This window comes from Danio rerio, chromosome 4 (genome assembly GCF_052040795.2).
Source record: "Danio rerio strain M-AB ecotype USA chromosome 4, GRCz13ab, whole genome shotgun sequence".
Classification (NCBI taxonomy): Eukaryota; Metazoa; Chordata; class Actinopteri; order Cypriniformes; family Danionidae; genus Danio; species Danio rerio.
Genome location: NC_141024.2, coordinates 1,415,110 through 1,432,500, shown reverse-complemented (window position 1 = coordinate 1,432,500; position 17,391 = coordinate 1,415,110). Strand labels below are relative to the sequence as shown.

Genomic DNA, 17,391 nt, shown 5'->3' with positions numbered 1-17,391 from the left:
GATCTGATAGACGGTCTCGTTCATCAGACGCCTGAACAGAATTACAACGAGGCCCACTGAGTCTACATTCTATACTGAGAGATGATGACTTAAAGCTGTGAGAGTTATTATGAATGAGTAGCAAATGTCTGAAATTACGTATGTAATAGTTTTTATCCAGTTGATGGGGAAACACACTTGCACAGTTGTAAATTATAACAGTATTGTAATGTGTAAAGATGCAGTGATGTAACTCAAACTTATGTTGGACTCCTGTGGTCAGGATACGTTGAGCAGCGCTGTGGTTTTACTTCAGTTTCCACTCACAGTTCACATGACCAGCTTCTATATATATAAAGAGAGAGAGAGAATACTTTTACCATCACACAACCAATAGATAATAATAAATGTGTTCATATTATAATATAGCAAGTAAATAGATTTTAAAATAATCAGTTATTGATAGTTTAGTGTATTGATGATTTAGAAGTAACCATTCAATGTGACTAAAATGTTAATATTTATATGCATTTGCATAATATGTTTTAATTACTGCATATTACAATGCAATCACACTCACTTTATTACAATATAATTAATTGAATTCTGATTGAATAGTTAATCTTAATGTATTGTAATTTACGAATGTATTTTCATACACTTTTGATATTATTGTTATTGTTATTACAACATATCAAACATGTAAAGAGAATACTTTTACCATCACACAACCGTATACTTTATAAAAAGTCTTAATATTATAATATAGCAAATAAATTGATTTAAAATTAACAGTTATTAATAGCTAAATATTGTTAAATGATATAGAAATATTAATGTGTTTTGTTTAATATATTAATTGTTGTAATATATTAATATTTTCTTTTTCCTAATGATTGTTTGCATTCCTAATAACCATTCAGTGTAAATACAATTATATTATTATATTAATTTTTAAATTTTTTTATTAATACCTATTACAGCGATGTAATTGATTTTTAATTTGATATTAATTCAACAATTAATCTTAATTTAATCTTTATGATTTATTTAATACATCTGTCATAATAAGTGTTATTTTAATAATGACTTATTTATTTCCACACACCTTTCTTATTGTTATTATTGTTATTACTACAAATTAAACACATGTAGAGAATAATGTTACCAGCACATAAACATAATAAAAACGTATTAATATTTAGCAAATAAATTTGTTTAAAATAAACAGTTATTGATAGTAGCTAATTATATGAAACTGTAATATTAGGTGTTATTTAAATATTTTATTTTCATACTTTCATATTATTATTAATATTAATATGGTTATTATTATTATTGTTCTTAATATTAATATGCTTATTAATATTAATATGCTCATTCTTATTATTATTAATATGATTGTTATTATTATTATTATTACCATTTATTAAAATTATTAAATTGATATAAAAATATAATTTGTTTAGTTAATATAATAAATATTTACTAATAGATCTTTATTATGGGGATGGTTATATAATAATAGTGTACATCATCTAAGTATTATATTGTTAAAAGTATATTTAATAAATAAAAATTATACATTTAATTATTAAATATTTGATTATTATATAGTAAAATGAATTTCAATTTAAATTATATTAAAATGTCTTGATTTAATCTAATTAAACATTAAAGAATAAATCATAAAATTCCCATAAATAATATCAGCTCCATTAAATAACACAATTAGACATTTTAATAACAGTTAAATGCAATAGACTGATTATATCAGCATATAACACTTGCTAACAGAGTTGTGATATAAACAAAATGCTATTGGCTGTTATTTTTAAAAGGAGGAAGAGCTACTTTATGCCCTGTCTGCATGTTTTAATTGACATTACATCAAGCAATAATGCACATTTCAATGCATTTTACTGGCACTTTACATACAGATGTCTCTCTCTGTCTCCCACACACACGCTCTTACATTCTCACACACACACACACACACACACACACTCTGCATCAGTGATGTTTGTTGCTGAAATGCGGTGTGTTTTTCAGGCTGAGGATGTGAACAGGACTCTGGAAGGGGGCCGAAAGCCGCTACATTACGCAGCCGACTGCGGTCAGGCCGAGATGCTGGAGTTCCTGCTGTCCAAAGGAGCCGACGTCAACGTAATTATCCTTCACATACACACACACACCCACACACACACACTGGCTCCCTGTGAGTGCAGATGAATATCTGCTCCTGCATGTAAATGTGTAGCATGTGGAGTCCCGCTTCACTGATAACATCACAGCACTGACTGTAACTCAAGCTGAATCCACACACACACACACACACACACACACACACACTCATCAGACTTTATCAAGTAAATGCAAGGTAAAATAAAAAACATCTCACTGTTAAACCACATTAAACTATTTCTTCTTGCAGACTGCAGAAATAAACATGTTTAATGTTTGCTTTATTATATTATTTATTCTATTTATATTAATAAAGAAGCTCATGTTAATCGATGTAAAACCCATCTACAATCCTCAAGCTGCTAACAAAATGCTGAATTATTATTTATTATTATAAGATCATGTAAAATATGTATATAATAAATAATAATCTAGAAAATGATTAGGTTGTAATTAATATATCCTGCGATGTGACTATTGTGAATGATCACTGCCATATCGATGCTGAAACGGTTTCATATTTTAGAGATATACACCATTTTAGGATTAAAATATAAATAAATATGATAATAATAATACTAGACTATATACTGCCACAGACTCTCTTTCTCTCTGTGTGATTGACTGATTTAATGTGTTGTGTTTTTTGGCAGGCTCCAGATAAACATGGCATCACTCCGCTGCTGTCGGCCACATATGAGGGTCACGTCACCTGCGTCAAGATCCTTCTGGAGAAGGTACATACAGCTGTGTGTGTGTGTGTGTGTGTGTGTGTGTGTGTGTGTGTGTGTGTGTGTGTGTGTGTGTGTGTGTGTGTGTGTGTGTGTGTGTGTGTGTGTGTGTGTGTGTGTGTGTGTGTGTGTGTGTGTGTGTGTGTGTGTGTGTGGTGTGTGTGTGTGTGGTGTGTGTGTGTGTGGTGTGTGTGTGTGTGTGTGTGTGTGTGTGTGTGTGTGTGTGTGTGTGTGTGTCTGAATCTCTACCGTCGGGCATTATTTGCGCTGTGCTGAGGTGTGTATTGTGGCAGTGAGAGAAAGAGCTTTTTGTCTGGTGGGTTTTAAAGCTGAAAGCGTCTGAACGGAGGCTGTAAACAGTGGCGTGTGCGGGGTCAGGCTGGGTTATATAATGCTGAGCTGGACGCTGCGCATTCTTCACTCAGAGAATCCCTCTCAGATTACACACACACACACACACACACACACACACATCTCCTCGGGGCCGCTCGGATGCGTTTGTGTTGAAATATTCCTGCTTATTCTGCCGCTGAAATCCCTTCGGATCAGTTCACAAGTGCTGTGTTGTTGTTTTTCTAGTGCTGTGGTGAAACATTGAAGATTCTGTCCTCTGGTTCAGAATGAGAGGCCTGTTGGTTAGTTTTAAAGTGGATGTATGAGTAATTATGAAGCAATAGGAATATTTTGTAGCTATTAAAAGCATATGCACTTTTATTTATTTATTTATTAATTAGTCCTTTGGTTCAAGTCCTGTTGGTTAGTTTTAAGGGGATGTTGGCTGATATTACTTGTTCATTTACAAAATATTAAGAAAGTATAATGGGATATTAATGATTATGAAGCCATATTAACGGCTATTAAAACAAATTCACTGCTTGCATGTGTATTTTTTATTTATTTATTCATTTTAAAAAAAAATCTTGGTCCTCTGGTTCAGAATGAGAGGCCTGGTGGTTATATTTCAAAGTGGAAGTTGGCCAATAAATGTAGGCTTTACTTATTCATTTACCAAATATTACAAGGGAATAATATTGTGTATGTAGGGATGTGAATATGTTTAGTTATTCAGATTAATAATGTGCAGCTGTGGTAAAAGTAAAGCTTTATTAGTTGTTCAGATGTTGGAGAAACACACATGACTCTCGCAGATGGATGAGTGATACATCAACACTTCCTCTTTTCAGATATTAGGAACTAAAACTTCTATAATTACCTTCAGATATTTGCTGTCTGATAAATATTGTTATTTTAGTTTTATTATGTAACAGTTTGCAGGGTTGCGTGTGCTTTTCATTCTTTATAGACTTGTTCTGTTAGGGCTGCTCGATTTTGGGAAAAATCATGATCACGATTATTTTGGTCATAGTTGTAATCACGATTATTCAAAACGATTATCAGTTGAAGTCAAAATTATTAGCGCTCCTGAGAATTTAGTCTTTTTAAATAACTATTTCCCAAATTATGTTAAACAGTACATTTTAACTGTATTTCCTCTAATATTTTTTTCTTCTGGTGAAAGTCTTATTTGTTTTATTTTAGCTCGAATAAAAGCAGGTTTAAATATTTTGAAACCCTTTTTAAGGTCAATATTATCAGCCCTCTTAAGCAATATATATTTTGATTGTCTGCAGAAGAAACTACTGTTATACAATGACTTGCCTAATTACTCTAATTAAGCCTTTGAATTGCACTTTAATCTGAATGCTTGTATTTTGAAAAGCATCTAGTAAAATGTTATGTACTGTCATCATAGCAAAGATAAAACAAATCAGTAATTAGACATGAGATATCAAAACTATTATGTTAAGAAATAAGTTTAAAAAATCTTCTTTCCATTAAACGGAAATTTTATTTCTCGTCGTTTGATTAATGATAAAACAGGCGGCAGCATTTCGCACTGTCACTTTAATGGTTTCTCTTTCACGTGTCTTTTGATTCTCAACTGGTTTGTTTATTACGTAAATGAGGGTTAATATGAATAATCACTAATCATTGCGTTTTGACACCTGTTTGACCATTAAAGCGCTCACGTTAAGATGACTAGATGTCTGCGCTCCTTTGCTCGTCTCAGTGTGCGAATGAGACCGAATGCTGACCGCGTGCTTATGCGTGCGCGCGTGTTGCACACACACATAAGCATGCAGTCTTTCGCGCTTTTGGTATATGATGCAGTAATCGTTTATCTGAATTAATGGTTTTTCAAAATCGTTAGGAGCCATAATCGAAATCAGATTTTCGATTAATTGCACAGCCCTATGTTCTGTACAAAGTGAATGCGTTTTATTTTCCTGCAAAATCCATGAAAATGTTTGTCGACTCTTTAAATTATGGGAAGTAATTAGTAAATATGTTTCCAAATGGGTTCTGATATGCAAATTTACCTTCGGTCAATATTCTTGAGCTCACGGTAGAGGTGATGAACAGCTGCAGATGTTTAGTAGTGTAGTTTCTGTAAGGAGGAATGCTGAAGTTGACATCATTTCCATCTAAATGGTTTCTCCATTGTTCTACTTAAATATTTCATGTTTAGTTGTTTGTGTTGCTGTTTACTGAAGTTTCAGTCTAGCATGTTTCTATATATTCCTATTCATTCATTTTTTTTATGGACAAAAACACAGTTTATGGAAAAATGCTCATGTTTTTAGTCGATTGAAGTATTTATAAAAACCAACAATAAATACATCTGCTGGTGTGAAGGGACAGATTGATTCATTTGTAATTAATGACTCTGAATCTTAGGATCTGACACTGCTGTGTGTGTGTGAAGATGAATCATTGAATCTGTTGGTGTAAATGAATGGATTGAATCGTTGATTCACACTGGTGTGAATGAACAGATTGATTCATTTTTAGGTGTTTGTGTTTGAAGACTCAGATGTGAATCAGACTCAGTTTGTAAAGGAGAATCGTTTAATCTGTTTGTGTGAATGAACAGATTGATTCATTTGTGTTTAATCTGTTGGTGTGAATGAACAGATTGATTCATTTGTGTTTAATCTGTTAGTGTGAATGAACAGATTGATTCATTTGTGTTTGAAGACTCAGATTTGTATCAGACTTTGCTGTGTGTGTGAGGAGAAATCATTTTATCTGTTGGGGTTAATGAACAGATTGATTCATTTGTGTTTGAAGACTCAGATACGAATCAGACTTTACTAGATGCATAAACATAAACAACTCAGATGTGAATCAGACTCAGTTTGTAAAGGAGAATTGTTTGATCTGTTGGTGTGAATGAACCGATTTGATTCATTTGTGTTTGAAGACAAGATGTGAATCAGACTCTGCTTCGTGTGTAAAATAGAATCATTTAATCTGTTGTTGTGAATGAATTGATTCATTCATTTGTGTTTGAAGACTCGGATACAAATCAGACTTTACTATGTGTGTAAAGATGAATGATTCAGTTCACTTGTGTGAGTTGGACTGTGTAAAGATGAATGATTCAGTCCACTGGTGTGAATGAACAGATTGATTCATTTGTGTTTGAAGACTAAGATGTGAATCAGACTCTGCTGTGTGTGTAAAGATCAATCATTCAATCCAGTGGTGTGAATGAACAGATTGATTCATTTGGTTTGTAGACACAGAAGATGTGAATCAGACTCTGCTTTGTGTGTAAAGATGAATAATTTAATCTGTTGGTGTGAATGAATCAATTGATTCATTTGTGTTTGAAGACTCTGATATGAATCAGACTTTACTATGTGCATAAAGACGAATCATTCAGTCCCAGGGTGTGAATGAACAGATTGATTCATTTGTGTTTGAAGACTCTGATATGAATCAGACTTTACTATGTGCATAAAGACGACTCATTCAATCCACTGGTGTGAATGAACAGATTGATTCATTTGTGTTTGAAGACTCTGATGTGATTCAGACTTCTCTCTGTGTGTAAAGATGAATGATTCAGTCCTCATCCAGCGAGTGGATCAATGTGGCGCATTGATCGTGTGGAGGATAATATTTGTGTAAAGGGCTTGAGGCAGGTCGATGGTCTTGTGTTAAAGACTCCCTGTAGAATATGCATGAGACTCTCTGTTACTCAATAATGCCGTAATCGGCTCTTATGGTCAGGTGACGTGTGAGCTGGAAAGGTGATCTGCTGTAAACTGTTCTGTTGTTTATCTTGAATAATGGTGGGGTCGAGTGTAATCCAGCAGAGCTAACAGCACCGTCAAGAATCCTGGCTAATATGGCAGATTTGTCCAGTGTCATGCAGCCCTCACCCTGCTAACTGTGTTGTATGTTTGTGTTTCTCCAGGGCGCCGATAAGAACCGGAAAGGTCCGGATGGTTTGAGTGCGTTCGAGGCGGCTGAAAGCGAAGCCATCAAAGCTCTACTAGAGTGAGCAGACGCTGCCGGCAGCGGAGAGGTTCTGACCACTGGATCCAGCAAACATACACACACACACACACACACACACACCTCTCTGTTTCTGCCCGCTGGCTGCATCAGATGCTCTAGGTTTCCTTTTGTTTGTTCTCCTCCATTTTTTTATTTTATTTTAGGGGAGGTGCTTAATTTCCCCTCTAGTTTATAAGAGTCAGTCATTGGCTGATGGACCTGTCACTCATGCCTACGGACCAATGGGAATGCCTGTCTAACACCACTAACAAAAAACATGGACTTTAGAGTTCAGACTACAGCGCAGATTCTGTGAGCGAGTGTATGATGATGATGATGATGATGATGATGATGATGTGTGTGTGTTGTTTTTCAGACTGTTAAAGGTGCAAATGCAATTAGACGTCGGGAAAAAAAAGAAACTCTAGCTGATGAATTTCCCTACACTCCGCTTCCCTCCTCCAGCGCTCCGACATTCCCGTCACATTGTAGATGCTCAAAGAACAAATATTAGACTTCAGACGCTCGAGTCGTTCTGCTGACGCACACACTCGCTTCTCCGCCCCTTTGAATTTGTGTTGTTGTGGCAAAAATAAATGAATTGTCAGCTGCTGTGCGCTTGTAGAGTGTTAAACAGGTGTGCTCGGACGGGGGGGACGCCAGTTCTCTCTCTCCTTCCCTCTCTCTCTCTCTCTTGCTCAATTCAATTCAAACTTGTTTAATTGGCATTATAAATGTTACAAATGCATTTCTAAAGCATTTCTAATGTTTACATTAAATAAAAGCAAATTGCATAGCAGTAGTGACAGCTTAATAATAAACAATGCATTAATAGTAAGCAGTTGGTTCTCTCAAAAACAGCTTTCTCCTACTCAATTCTATTCAAACTTGCTTAATTGGCATGACAGATGCTTGTTTCAAAGCATTTGTAATGTTTAAAATAAATAGTACCTATGAAAACTAATGACAAAACAGTAGTGATGAAGAAATAATAATGAAAATACAGTAATAATAAACAGTTGGATCCCCCCCTCTCTCTCTCTCTCTCTCTCTCTCTCTCTCTCTCTCTCTCTCTCTCTCTCTCCTCTCTCCTCTCTCTCTCTCTCTCTCTCCCTCTCTCTCTCTCTCTGCATGATGGTGTTTAAGCTTTTCAGTTCAGTCGATTTGCTCCGACCTGCAGATGAACATTTTAAACATCCATATCCGGCATTGTTGTGGAAATAATAAGTCCGTTTGAAAACAACAAATCAAATAAAACAGTTTCAAATTGTGCATTTCTGATGGCTGATTTTGTCACGTGTTGATTAAACCGAGATGCATGATTTGTGATTTCCAAAACGATTTTAATTTTTTAGCGCGAAGAAAGATTACAGCTTAATTTTTAATTCAATTCATCTTTATTTTTCTAGCGCTTCTACAATGTAGATCGTGACAAAGCAGCTGAACACAGAAGTTGTTGTAAATGTAAACCGTGTTAGTCCAGTTTTCAGAGTTTAAGCTCAGTTTAGTTCAGTTTAATGTTACCGGTTGAACCTGAAAGTGACGATGAGGTCTCAAAATGTATGTAAACGTCTTAAAAGGTATTGAATTACACTGATATATATCCTGTTTTTCCTTATTTAAGACTGAAATTTGATTTAACAAAAACAATTTAGGCAGCTTTTTACTGTGGATGTAAGCTTGAATTGAATGGACTAGAATAGAGCAGCTTGAACAGTCAGCTACATGTCTTCTTTTGTGAGTTGAAGTTCAGTTTAGTTTAATAAGTCCAAACACTGAAGAGCAGATCCATCGATGCACAGCTCCACAAGTCCCAAACCAAGCAAGCCAAAGGCAACTTTTCTAAATGCTCAAAAAACGAGTATGACGTGTCTAAGCCTTTGCGTTCAGTGCCTGTTTTACATCCACCAGCTTTAAAGTGCATTTTGGATTATTGCATAAAGAAAGCTTAGTGGAAAGCCAAGATGTGCATCGTTTCTGAAAATGTGCAAAAAAAGAAAATGCATGCACACGATTGAGTAGGATAAACATTTTAATCATCAAGAAAAATGTTCATGAACACATTTAGTGAAATGCACATCAGTCTGCGTGATGTAGTTTAGTTTAAACAGATGATGATCAGATAAAAATGTGCATGAATGGAGTTGCAGCACGTTTCCAGCACATTGTAAAAGATCTGAAATGATGTTTTGCTGATTCTAAAAGGCCTCAGCCGTCAGTCCGTCATCACAGTGCTTCAGTATTAATATTATTATTATACTATTATTCCCGAGTGTGACGCGATTGGGATGAGAATCAGCACCTCCAAGTCTGAGGCCATGGTGCTCCACCGGAAAAAGGTGGTTTTCCATCTCCAGGAGGAAAGTTCTTACCCCAGGTGGAGGAGTTCAAGTATCTCTGGGTTTTGATTTCAAGTGAGGGAAGGATGGCGCGTGAGATTGACAGGCGGATCGGTGCCGTGGCAGCAGTAATTCGGTCGATGTACCAGTCCGATGTAAACAAGGAGCCTAGCAGAAAGGCAAAGCTCTCGATTTACCGGTCATGCTCCATTCCTACTCTCACTTATGGTCATGACTGAAAGGACAAGATCTTGATACAAGCCGCCGAAATGAGTTTCCTTCGCAGGCTGGCAGGGCACACCCTTACAGATAGGCTGAGGAGCTCTGACACCCGGCAGGAGCTCGAAGTAGAGCCGCTGCTCCTCCACATCCAGAGAAGTCAGCTGAGGTGACTCGGGCATTTGTTTCAGATGCCTTCTAGATGCCAACCTAGGGAGGTGTTCCAGGCATGTCCCACTGGGAGAAGACCCAGGATGGAGGCACTATGTCTCACGACTGGCATGGGAACGCCTCAGGATCCCCTCAGAGGTGCTGGAGGAAGTGTCTGGGAAGAGGGAAGTCTGGGGTTTTCTCCTAAGACTGCTGCCCCCGTGACCTGGCCGCGGGAAACCGGATGAAAATGAGTGAATATTATTATTCCCTCCAGAACTGTCTTGAGCATTTTTCTGCACTCCCAAAAAGCATGTCACGCCTCCTAAAGCCACCGCGTTCACTGCCTTTCTTCTTCATCTTCTTAGGTGCAACTCATTTATTAGAGAAGACAAACACCACAGTGGCGGTTACCTGCTGAAGTGCCTGGAGGGATGTTAGAGCACAAAAAAAACTAGGGAAAACTAGGTTACTGTTGGAAGTGGTGTTAGTAAGGCCAGCAGGGGGTGCTCAACCTGTGTTCTGTGTAAGTCCTAATGCCCCAGTATAGTGAAGAGGACACTATACTGTCAGTGAACGGGTGAGCAGGATGTTAAACCGAGGTCCTGACTCTCTGTGGTTATTAATAATCCCATGGCATTTCTGGTAGAGAGTAGGGGGGTAACCCCGGTGTCCTGGCCAAATTCTCTCTATCAGGCCTCCCAATAATCCCCATCCACTGAATTGGCTCAATCACTCTCTCCACTTCACCTATATCTGGTGTGTGGTGAGCGCACTGGTGTTGTTGTCCTGTGGCTGCCATCACATCATCCAAGTGGAGCTGCACACTGGTGGTGGTGTGGAGAGACTCCCCTCATGATTGTGAAGTGCTTTGGGTTTTTGGCCATACACAATAAGTGTGCTATATACATTACATAGACTACATTTCTCTGGCTCGTATTTGGCTTCAGTTTGCCAGGAAGTGATGATTTTGTTCTCCTTTACTCACTGAATGCGTTATTCACAGAAGTTTTATGCAATATTCCAGTTTTACACATAAATCTAGTTTGCATGTTTGGATGGACACATCACTATTGACTTCCAGGGGTGACCAACCCTGTTCCTGGAGATCTACCTTCCTGCAGATTTCAGTTGCAACCCATATCAAACACACCTGCCTGTAATTATCAAGTGCTGTTCAGGTCCTAATTAATGGGTTCAGGTGTGTTTGATCAGGGTTGGAGCTGAACTGTGCAGGAAGGGAGATCTCCAGGAACAGGGTTGAGCACCACTGACTTAAACACATCAGTCATCTCTGCTGGGATTGTGACCGTTTCTTCTTCAGTCTCTTCCACAGTTCACCCACCAGACAGACTTTTTCTCACCAAGGATGACCCAGAGGCCTTTCAGTCAGGTTTAGATCAACTTTGAGCGTATGCCAGAATAAATTGTGCTTATTAATCATGATTAGCCCCACACTGAATCTGCACATGCAGAAATCTGCAGATGTTTAGCTCATCATCGAGTCTGATTAATTACTCGTGTAAATGTTCGTAAACTTGCATTTATTTAGTTTTTAAATTAATTACAGGGACATAATTGACTAATATGAATATATTCACATGATTTATTCACAATACAGTTTGTAAAGTCAAATTTTCTGTCTTTCGGTAGAGATACTACATGAGAGACTTGCTTTGTTTACCAAGTACGTGGATCTAATTGGATTTGCATTGTAGACATTAAATATAAGTTAAGAAGATATTATTTTTATGTCATATATTAAGCTTTCAGTTATGATTTGCAGATTCTGTCTGGCCCTAATCATGATGAGGATTTAAAGTGGTTTAACTAAGTCAATAGTTTAAGTTGAATATGTTTATTTACAGCTACACACGTTCTGCTGTCAAGTTTGCTTTTTTAATAGATCCCAACCTTTGCGCGGGAAGCACATCTCCTCGTCTGTTTTGTGTGTTTATAAGTGAAGCTCCAGGACTGGAACACACACGTGCACCTTTGATCAGTAAAATGAGCCTTGGAGTTTCTCCTCGGCGAAGGATGAAGGTTTGCTCACTGATGCCCAGACTGACCACTGAGACTCTCCACATGATCCTCGAGTGACTGATTGATATTGTGAAAGTGAATACTGTATAATTCACAGATGTGGAAGCTTCTCTTCTACGTCTGAAAGGGAATCTGGTCATCCTGCTCTCCGAGGCTTTCAGTCACTTCCCAGCAAATCATCAGAGTCTAAAGAAATCGGGATGTTTCAGCTCCAGTTGAGTTTTTCAGGTAATGAAGGAAATTGCCAGTGGGAGATTTTAGGATTTAGAAGTTGATGTTGTTTATATACAGTTGAAGTCAAAATTATTAGCCCTAAAATTAAGTTTTGACAGATAAAGGAGTTTAATAACAGTAAATATAATTAACAGTAGTTTCTTTTTCTGAAGAAGGACTCATTTGTTTTATTTCAGCTTGAATACAAGCAGTTTTTAAACCCATTTTCAGGTCAATATTATTAGCAATATCAGTTGTGAATTGTATCCAGAACAAACCACTGTTATACAAGGACTTGCCTAATTACCCTAACTTTACCCTAATTAACCTAGTTAAGCCTTTAAATGTCACTTTAAGCTGAATATCAGTGTCTTGAAGAATATCTAGTCTAATATTATGTGCTGTCATCATGGCGAAATGAAAAGAAATCAGCTATTAGAAATGAGTTATTAAAACGTATGTGCTGAAAAAATCTCTCCATTAAACAGAAGTAAATATACAGGAGGGCTAAAAATTTTGACTTCGACTGTATGTGTGTGTATTATGTCAAAGTGTGTGAGAGAATGTGTGTTTTTGTGACATATCAGGACACAAACTTATATGACACTCTTATGCCAGGTATTACAAGAAGGTGACTTATGAGGACATAGCTTATGATTTTGTTATTCAACATTTATTTCAAGTAGTGCGAGTTATGTATTAATAATACTTTTCTAAGTAACGAGTAAAGTAACGCATTACTTTTGAAAATTAAGTTATAATATTAGAGTTAAGTTTTTGTTTAATTAGCTTTTAAATAAATTGCTGAATTAAAAGTAGTCGTCAGTTAGAGAATGCTCGTTATTTTGAACACATCGTAGAAAAGGAAAAGGGGATTGTAGTCTCAATGGACAGGGGTTTAACTTAGGACAAATAGTGCAAAGGTAGCAAACACATTGCTTTAAACTTTCAATAATCTGTATATACAGCATGTACTGTATAGCTCTGGGGTCAGGAAGTTCTCAGATAACATCCTTAAATATACATTTTTGATGAGTTTTTTTAGGTAAATGAAGGTTATACAGTGTTGTTTTTATTTATTTATTTATTTGTACAGGGACAATGTACAACATGACATGTTGTGCCAGAGTTAGCTATAAAGCTAATTTATATCTGTTGTTAACAGCAGAGCTCCTCTTTTTAAAAAAGATCAAGAGATCAAGCCTCAGCCAGGTAATAAAAAAGTAACACTAAAGTAACGTCAGGGCTGTGCAATTAATTTCGATTCGATTTCGATTTTGGCTTGTAACGATTATGAGAAATCATTAATGGAGATAAACGATTATTGCATCATAGACCGCCCCCTTTTCAGTTGTACACATTAGTTGCTCTACAAAGCTCAGTTCCACATGAAAATGACTGAAAGCATGTGCTGTAATGTAACTTTTGCAGCACGGGATGCGCATCATTCATTGATGTGCGTTCAATCATTCGTATTTTCAGAGCACATGCTGTTGTGTGTGTTTTTGTGTTCTGGGTTTTTGTAAGATGATAGACAATAGAGTTTGGGCCGTATAAAAACATTACACCTATGAAATGGTGTAATAACAGATCTATCATTCATTCATTTTCATTTCGGCTTAGTTCCTTTATTAATCCGGGGTCGCTACAGCGGAATGAACCGCCAACTTATCCAGCATATGTTTTGAAAAGCGAATGCCCTTCCACTGGGAAACATCCATACACACTCAGTCGCACACATACACCACGCACAATCTAAGAGCTGCTAAAATGAGTGACAGTGGAGTGTGTTGTAGTGAAGCAGACATGTTCTGTATGTGTGCTGGCGGGGATTTTATCATGAACACACTCGTGGTCACGGCTTTTTCTTTTTTCTTTAATTAAGTGCTTTTGTTAATTACTGATCCACCCGGTGAGTCTTAGACCTTTGTCACTGTCACAACACAAAGAAATCAATTATTCAGGTGCTGCACAACTTGCTGATAAAGTTTAATAGTGTGCTCGCGCTCTCAGAGCTCCACTGACTGAATATAAAACAGCTCGTTTGCTTTTGTCCTCGTCAGGACCGTGACACACGCTCAATATGAGCAGCACTGACTGGAGATTAATAATAAAACACATCATCTCACCGTCAACAAATAAAAACACTCTCTGTTTACTGTCTTAATTCTGCTCAGCACCTTTTCCAATAAGATAAAATAGTGTAGTAAATACTGTAGTGTGAGGACTGCATGGTGGCTCAGTGATTAGCACTGTGACCTCACAACAAGAAGGTCGTGGTTCGAACCAAGGCTGGGTCAGTTGGTGTTTCTATGTGGAGTTTGCATGTTCTCCCTTTGTTGGCATGTGTTTTCTCCGGGTGCTCCGGTTTCCCCCACAATCCAAACACATGCGCTATAGGGAAATTGATGAACTAAATTGGCCGTAGTGTATGAGAGTGTGTGTGAATGAGTGTGTATGGGTGTTTCCCAGTATTGGGTTGCAGCTTAAAGGACATCTGCTGCATTTGGAATAGTTGGTGGTTCATTCTGCTGTGGCGACCTCTGAAATAGTGAATTGGTATTCTAATAAATAGTTTAGTATACTTAAGTATTTACTGTAGTCATTTTTTGTGTATTGTAGTATTATATACTCTGTAATTGTTACTATTGGGTCACTTGTTTATATTACTATAGTTGATGTGTTACCATAGTAACTATAGAATCACGACAACATATTAATTGCTGTAGTTACCGTATCCACAATAGAATCACCACATATTAATTGCTGTAGTTGCCGTAGCAACTATAGAATCACCACAACATATTAATCGCTATAGTAAACGTATCACCATAACAATTATAGAATCACCACAACACATTAATTGCTATAGTTAATATATCACCATAGCAAATATAGAATCACCAAAACATATTACTCACTGTAGTTACGATAACAACTATATAATCACCACAACACATTAATTGGGTAAAGTCTAGATCAGATATGTGGCCAGCCAGAGGGGCAATATACACATTAATATAGGAGCATTTTTTATGACACTATATAACAATAGTTCATATTTTTACAGTACTGTGATGGTTGGGTTTAGGGTTGGGGTTGGGTTGGGTGTAGACGTTAATAAAATACAATAAATGGGAAATTTAATAAATAATAGAAATAATTATTAACTTCCAACGGCAAACATATCGATCTAGCAACAACCTATTAATTGCTATAGTTAATGTATCACCATAGCAACTATAGAATCACCACAACACATTAATTGCTGTAGTTAATGTATCACCATAGTAACTATAGAATCACAACACATTAACCACTATAGTTACCATAGTAACAATAGAATCACCACAACACATTGATCACTGTACTTAATGTATCACCATAGCAACTATAGAATCATAACAACACATTAATCGGTGTAGCTAATGTATCACCATAGCAACTGTAGAATCACCACAAATTAATCCCTATAGTTTATGTATCACCATTGTAACTATAGAAGCACTACATCACATTAATCAATATAGTTACCGTAGCAACTATAGAATCACCACAGCACATTAATCGGTGTAGCTAATGTATCACCATAGCAACTGTAGAATCACCACAACAGATGAAGTACTGTGCTATAATATGGTTTAGTAGTTTGTATTTAGCATGAATCACTATAATATTTTTCTTCATCTGGTGTGATTAATAAATACTGTTCAAGTATTGTTTATTTAGTTAATGTTAGCAAGTAAATCCTCTAATAGAACCTTATTGTGAAATTTGTATAATAAAAGAAAGCTTTTTCCAGGCTACAACCTCTCCATTGTGTCAGAAACAGCACAGAAACACAACGCATGCTCTTAAATGAACAGTACGCTTACAGTAAAATGTCAAAAGACTTTGCTAAATGTGTGATGATGATAACAGTCAGAAGCGGGTCCTGATATTTTAGTGCGAGGATGAATCAGACGTGATCTGCAATACGCAACGGTGTGTGTATCTACTATTTTTAGCTGACTTTTGTACGTGTGTGTGTTCGTGCGCAGGTGTCCGTCTGGCCTTTTCTTTCTTCACCATGAAGAAGTTCTCCTCCTACACCAAACATCACCTTATATAACTGTCTGAAAGAGCAGCTCTCTCGCTTTTGTCCCATTTATTAGTCAACTCTGGCTTTCCTTTCAAGCCAACTCTCAGAGCTGGAGACTTCAGATTTATTTAGACCCTTTTCTCTGATTTCTATTTATTTATTTATTTATTTACAGATGCATAACTGTGTTGAGCAGCAGTGACATCTGATGGAGGACATCAGCACTGCTGCTCTGATCACACACATACAGTACAGTTTACAGCTGAAGAGGAAATTACTAGACAACATTTTCAGATAATGCCCCTTTGTTTACATATCTTAAAAGTAGTGGTTTTGTAATTATTTTCTAATGACTCATTTCTTGTCTTTTCTATTGTGTTTTCTAATATTATCTTTACTTTTCTATTTTTTTTCTAGTTATTTTAGCTTAAAGTGCTATTTAAAGGATCAAAAAAATGATTTTTAAGAGTATTACTAATTCTTATCGTAATTTTTTTTTATCTAACTGCTTTATTCCAGCCAAAAAAAACACTATTTGTAAGAAAAAAATTATTTATATAAACGCTCACCCGCCACTTTATTAGGTACACCTGTCCAACTGCTCATTAATGCAAATTTCTAATCAGCCAATCACATGGCAGCAACTCAATGCATTTAGGCATGTAGACATGGTCAAGACGATCTGCTGCAGTACAACGTGAGCATCAGAATGGGGAAGAAAGGGGATTTAAGTGACTCTGAACATGGCATGGTTGTTGCTGCCAGACGGGCTGCTCTGAGTATTTCAGAAACTGCTGATCTACTGGGATTTTCACGCACAACCATCTCTAGATTTTACAGAGAATGGCCCGACTAAGAGGAAATATCCAGTGAGCGGCAGTTCTGTGGGCGCAAATGCCTTGTTGATGCCAGAGGTCAGAGGAGAATGGCCAGACTGGTTCCAGCTGATAGAAAGGCAACAGTAACTCAAATAAGCACTCGCTACAACCGAGCTCTGCAGAAGAGCATCTCTGAACACACAACACGTCCAACCTTGAGGCGGATGGGCTACAGCAGCAGAAGAGCACACCGGGTGCCGCTCCTGTCAGCTAAGAACAGGAAA

The 17,391-nt window shown here is 36.9% G+C and overlaps 2 protein-coding genes and 1 long non-coding RNA gene across 5 annotated transcripts in view; 2 read left to right on the top strand and 1 right to left on the bottom strand.

Annotated features, from left to right (window-relative positions):
• The window catches only part of mtpn (myotrophin), a 12,478-nt gene extending 3,962 nt beyond the window's left edge, over nt 1-8,516 (top strand). The window contains 4 exon segments of one of the 2 annotated variants that reach the window (NM_212972.2): nt 2,032-2,145; nt 2,817-2,900; nt 7,162-8,275; nt 8,340-8,516. In NM_212972.2, coding sequence (NP_998137.1) covers nt 2,032-2,145; nt 2,817-2,900; nt 7,162-7,248 — 285 coding nt within the window. In that variant the 3' untranslated portion in view covers nt 7,249-8,275; nt 8,340-8,516. 2 annotated transcript variants of the gene reach the window in all.
• Nucleotides 1-17,391, bottom strand: part of LOC148679883 (uncharacterized) — a 759,583-nt gene that overhangs the window by 7,332 nt on the left and 734,860 nt on the right. The gene's annotated exons all lie outside the window — the stretch shown is intronic.
• Nucleotides 9,694-17,391, top strand: part of fam180a (family with sequence similarity 180 member A) — a 42,567-nt gene continuing 34,869 nt past the window's right edge. Inside the window, exons 1-3 of one of the 2 annotated variants that reach the window (XM_088649919.1) lie at nt 11,277-11,345; nt 11,843-11,995; nt 12,093-12,223. The gene's annotated coding sequence lies outside the window, so the exon portion shown is untranslated. Of the gene's footprint in view, nt 12,224-17,391 lie in introns of both variants that reach the window. The other variant, XM_088649917.1, reaches the window with a different exon arrangement.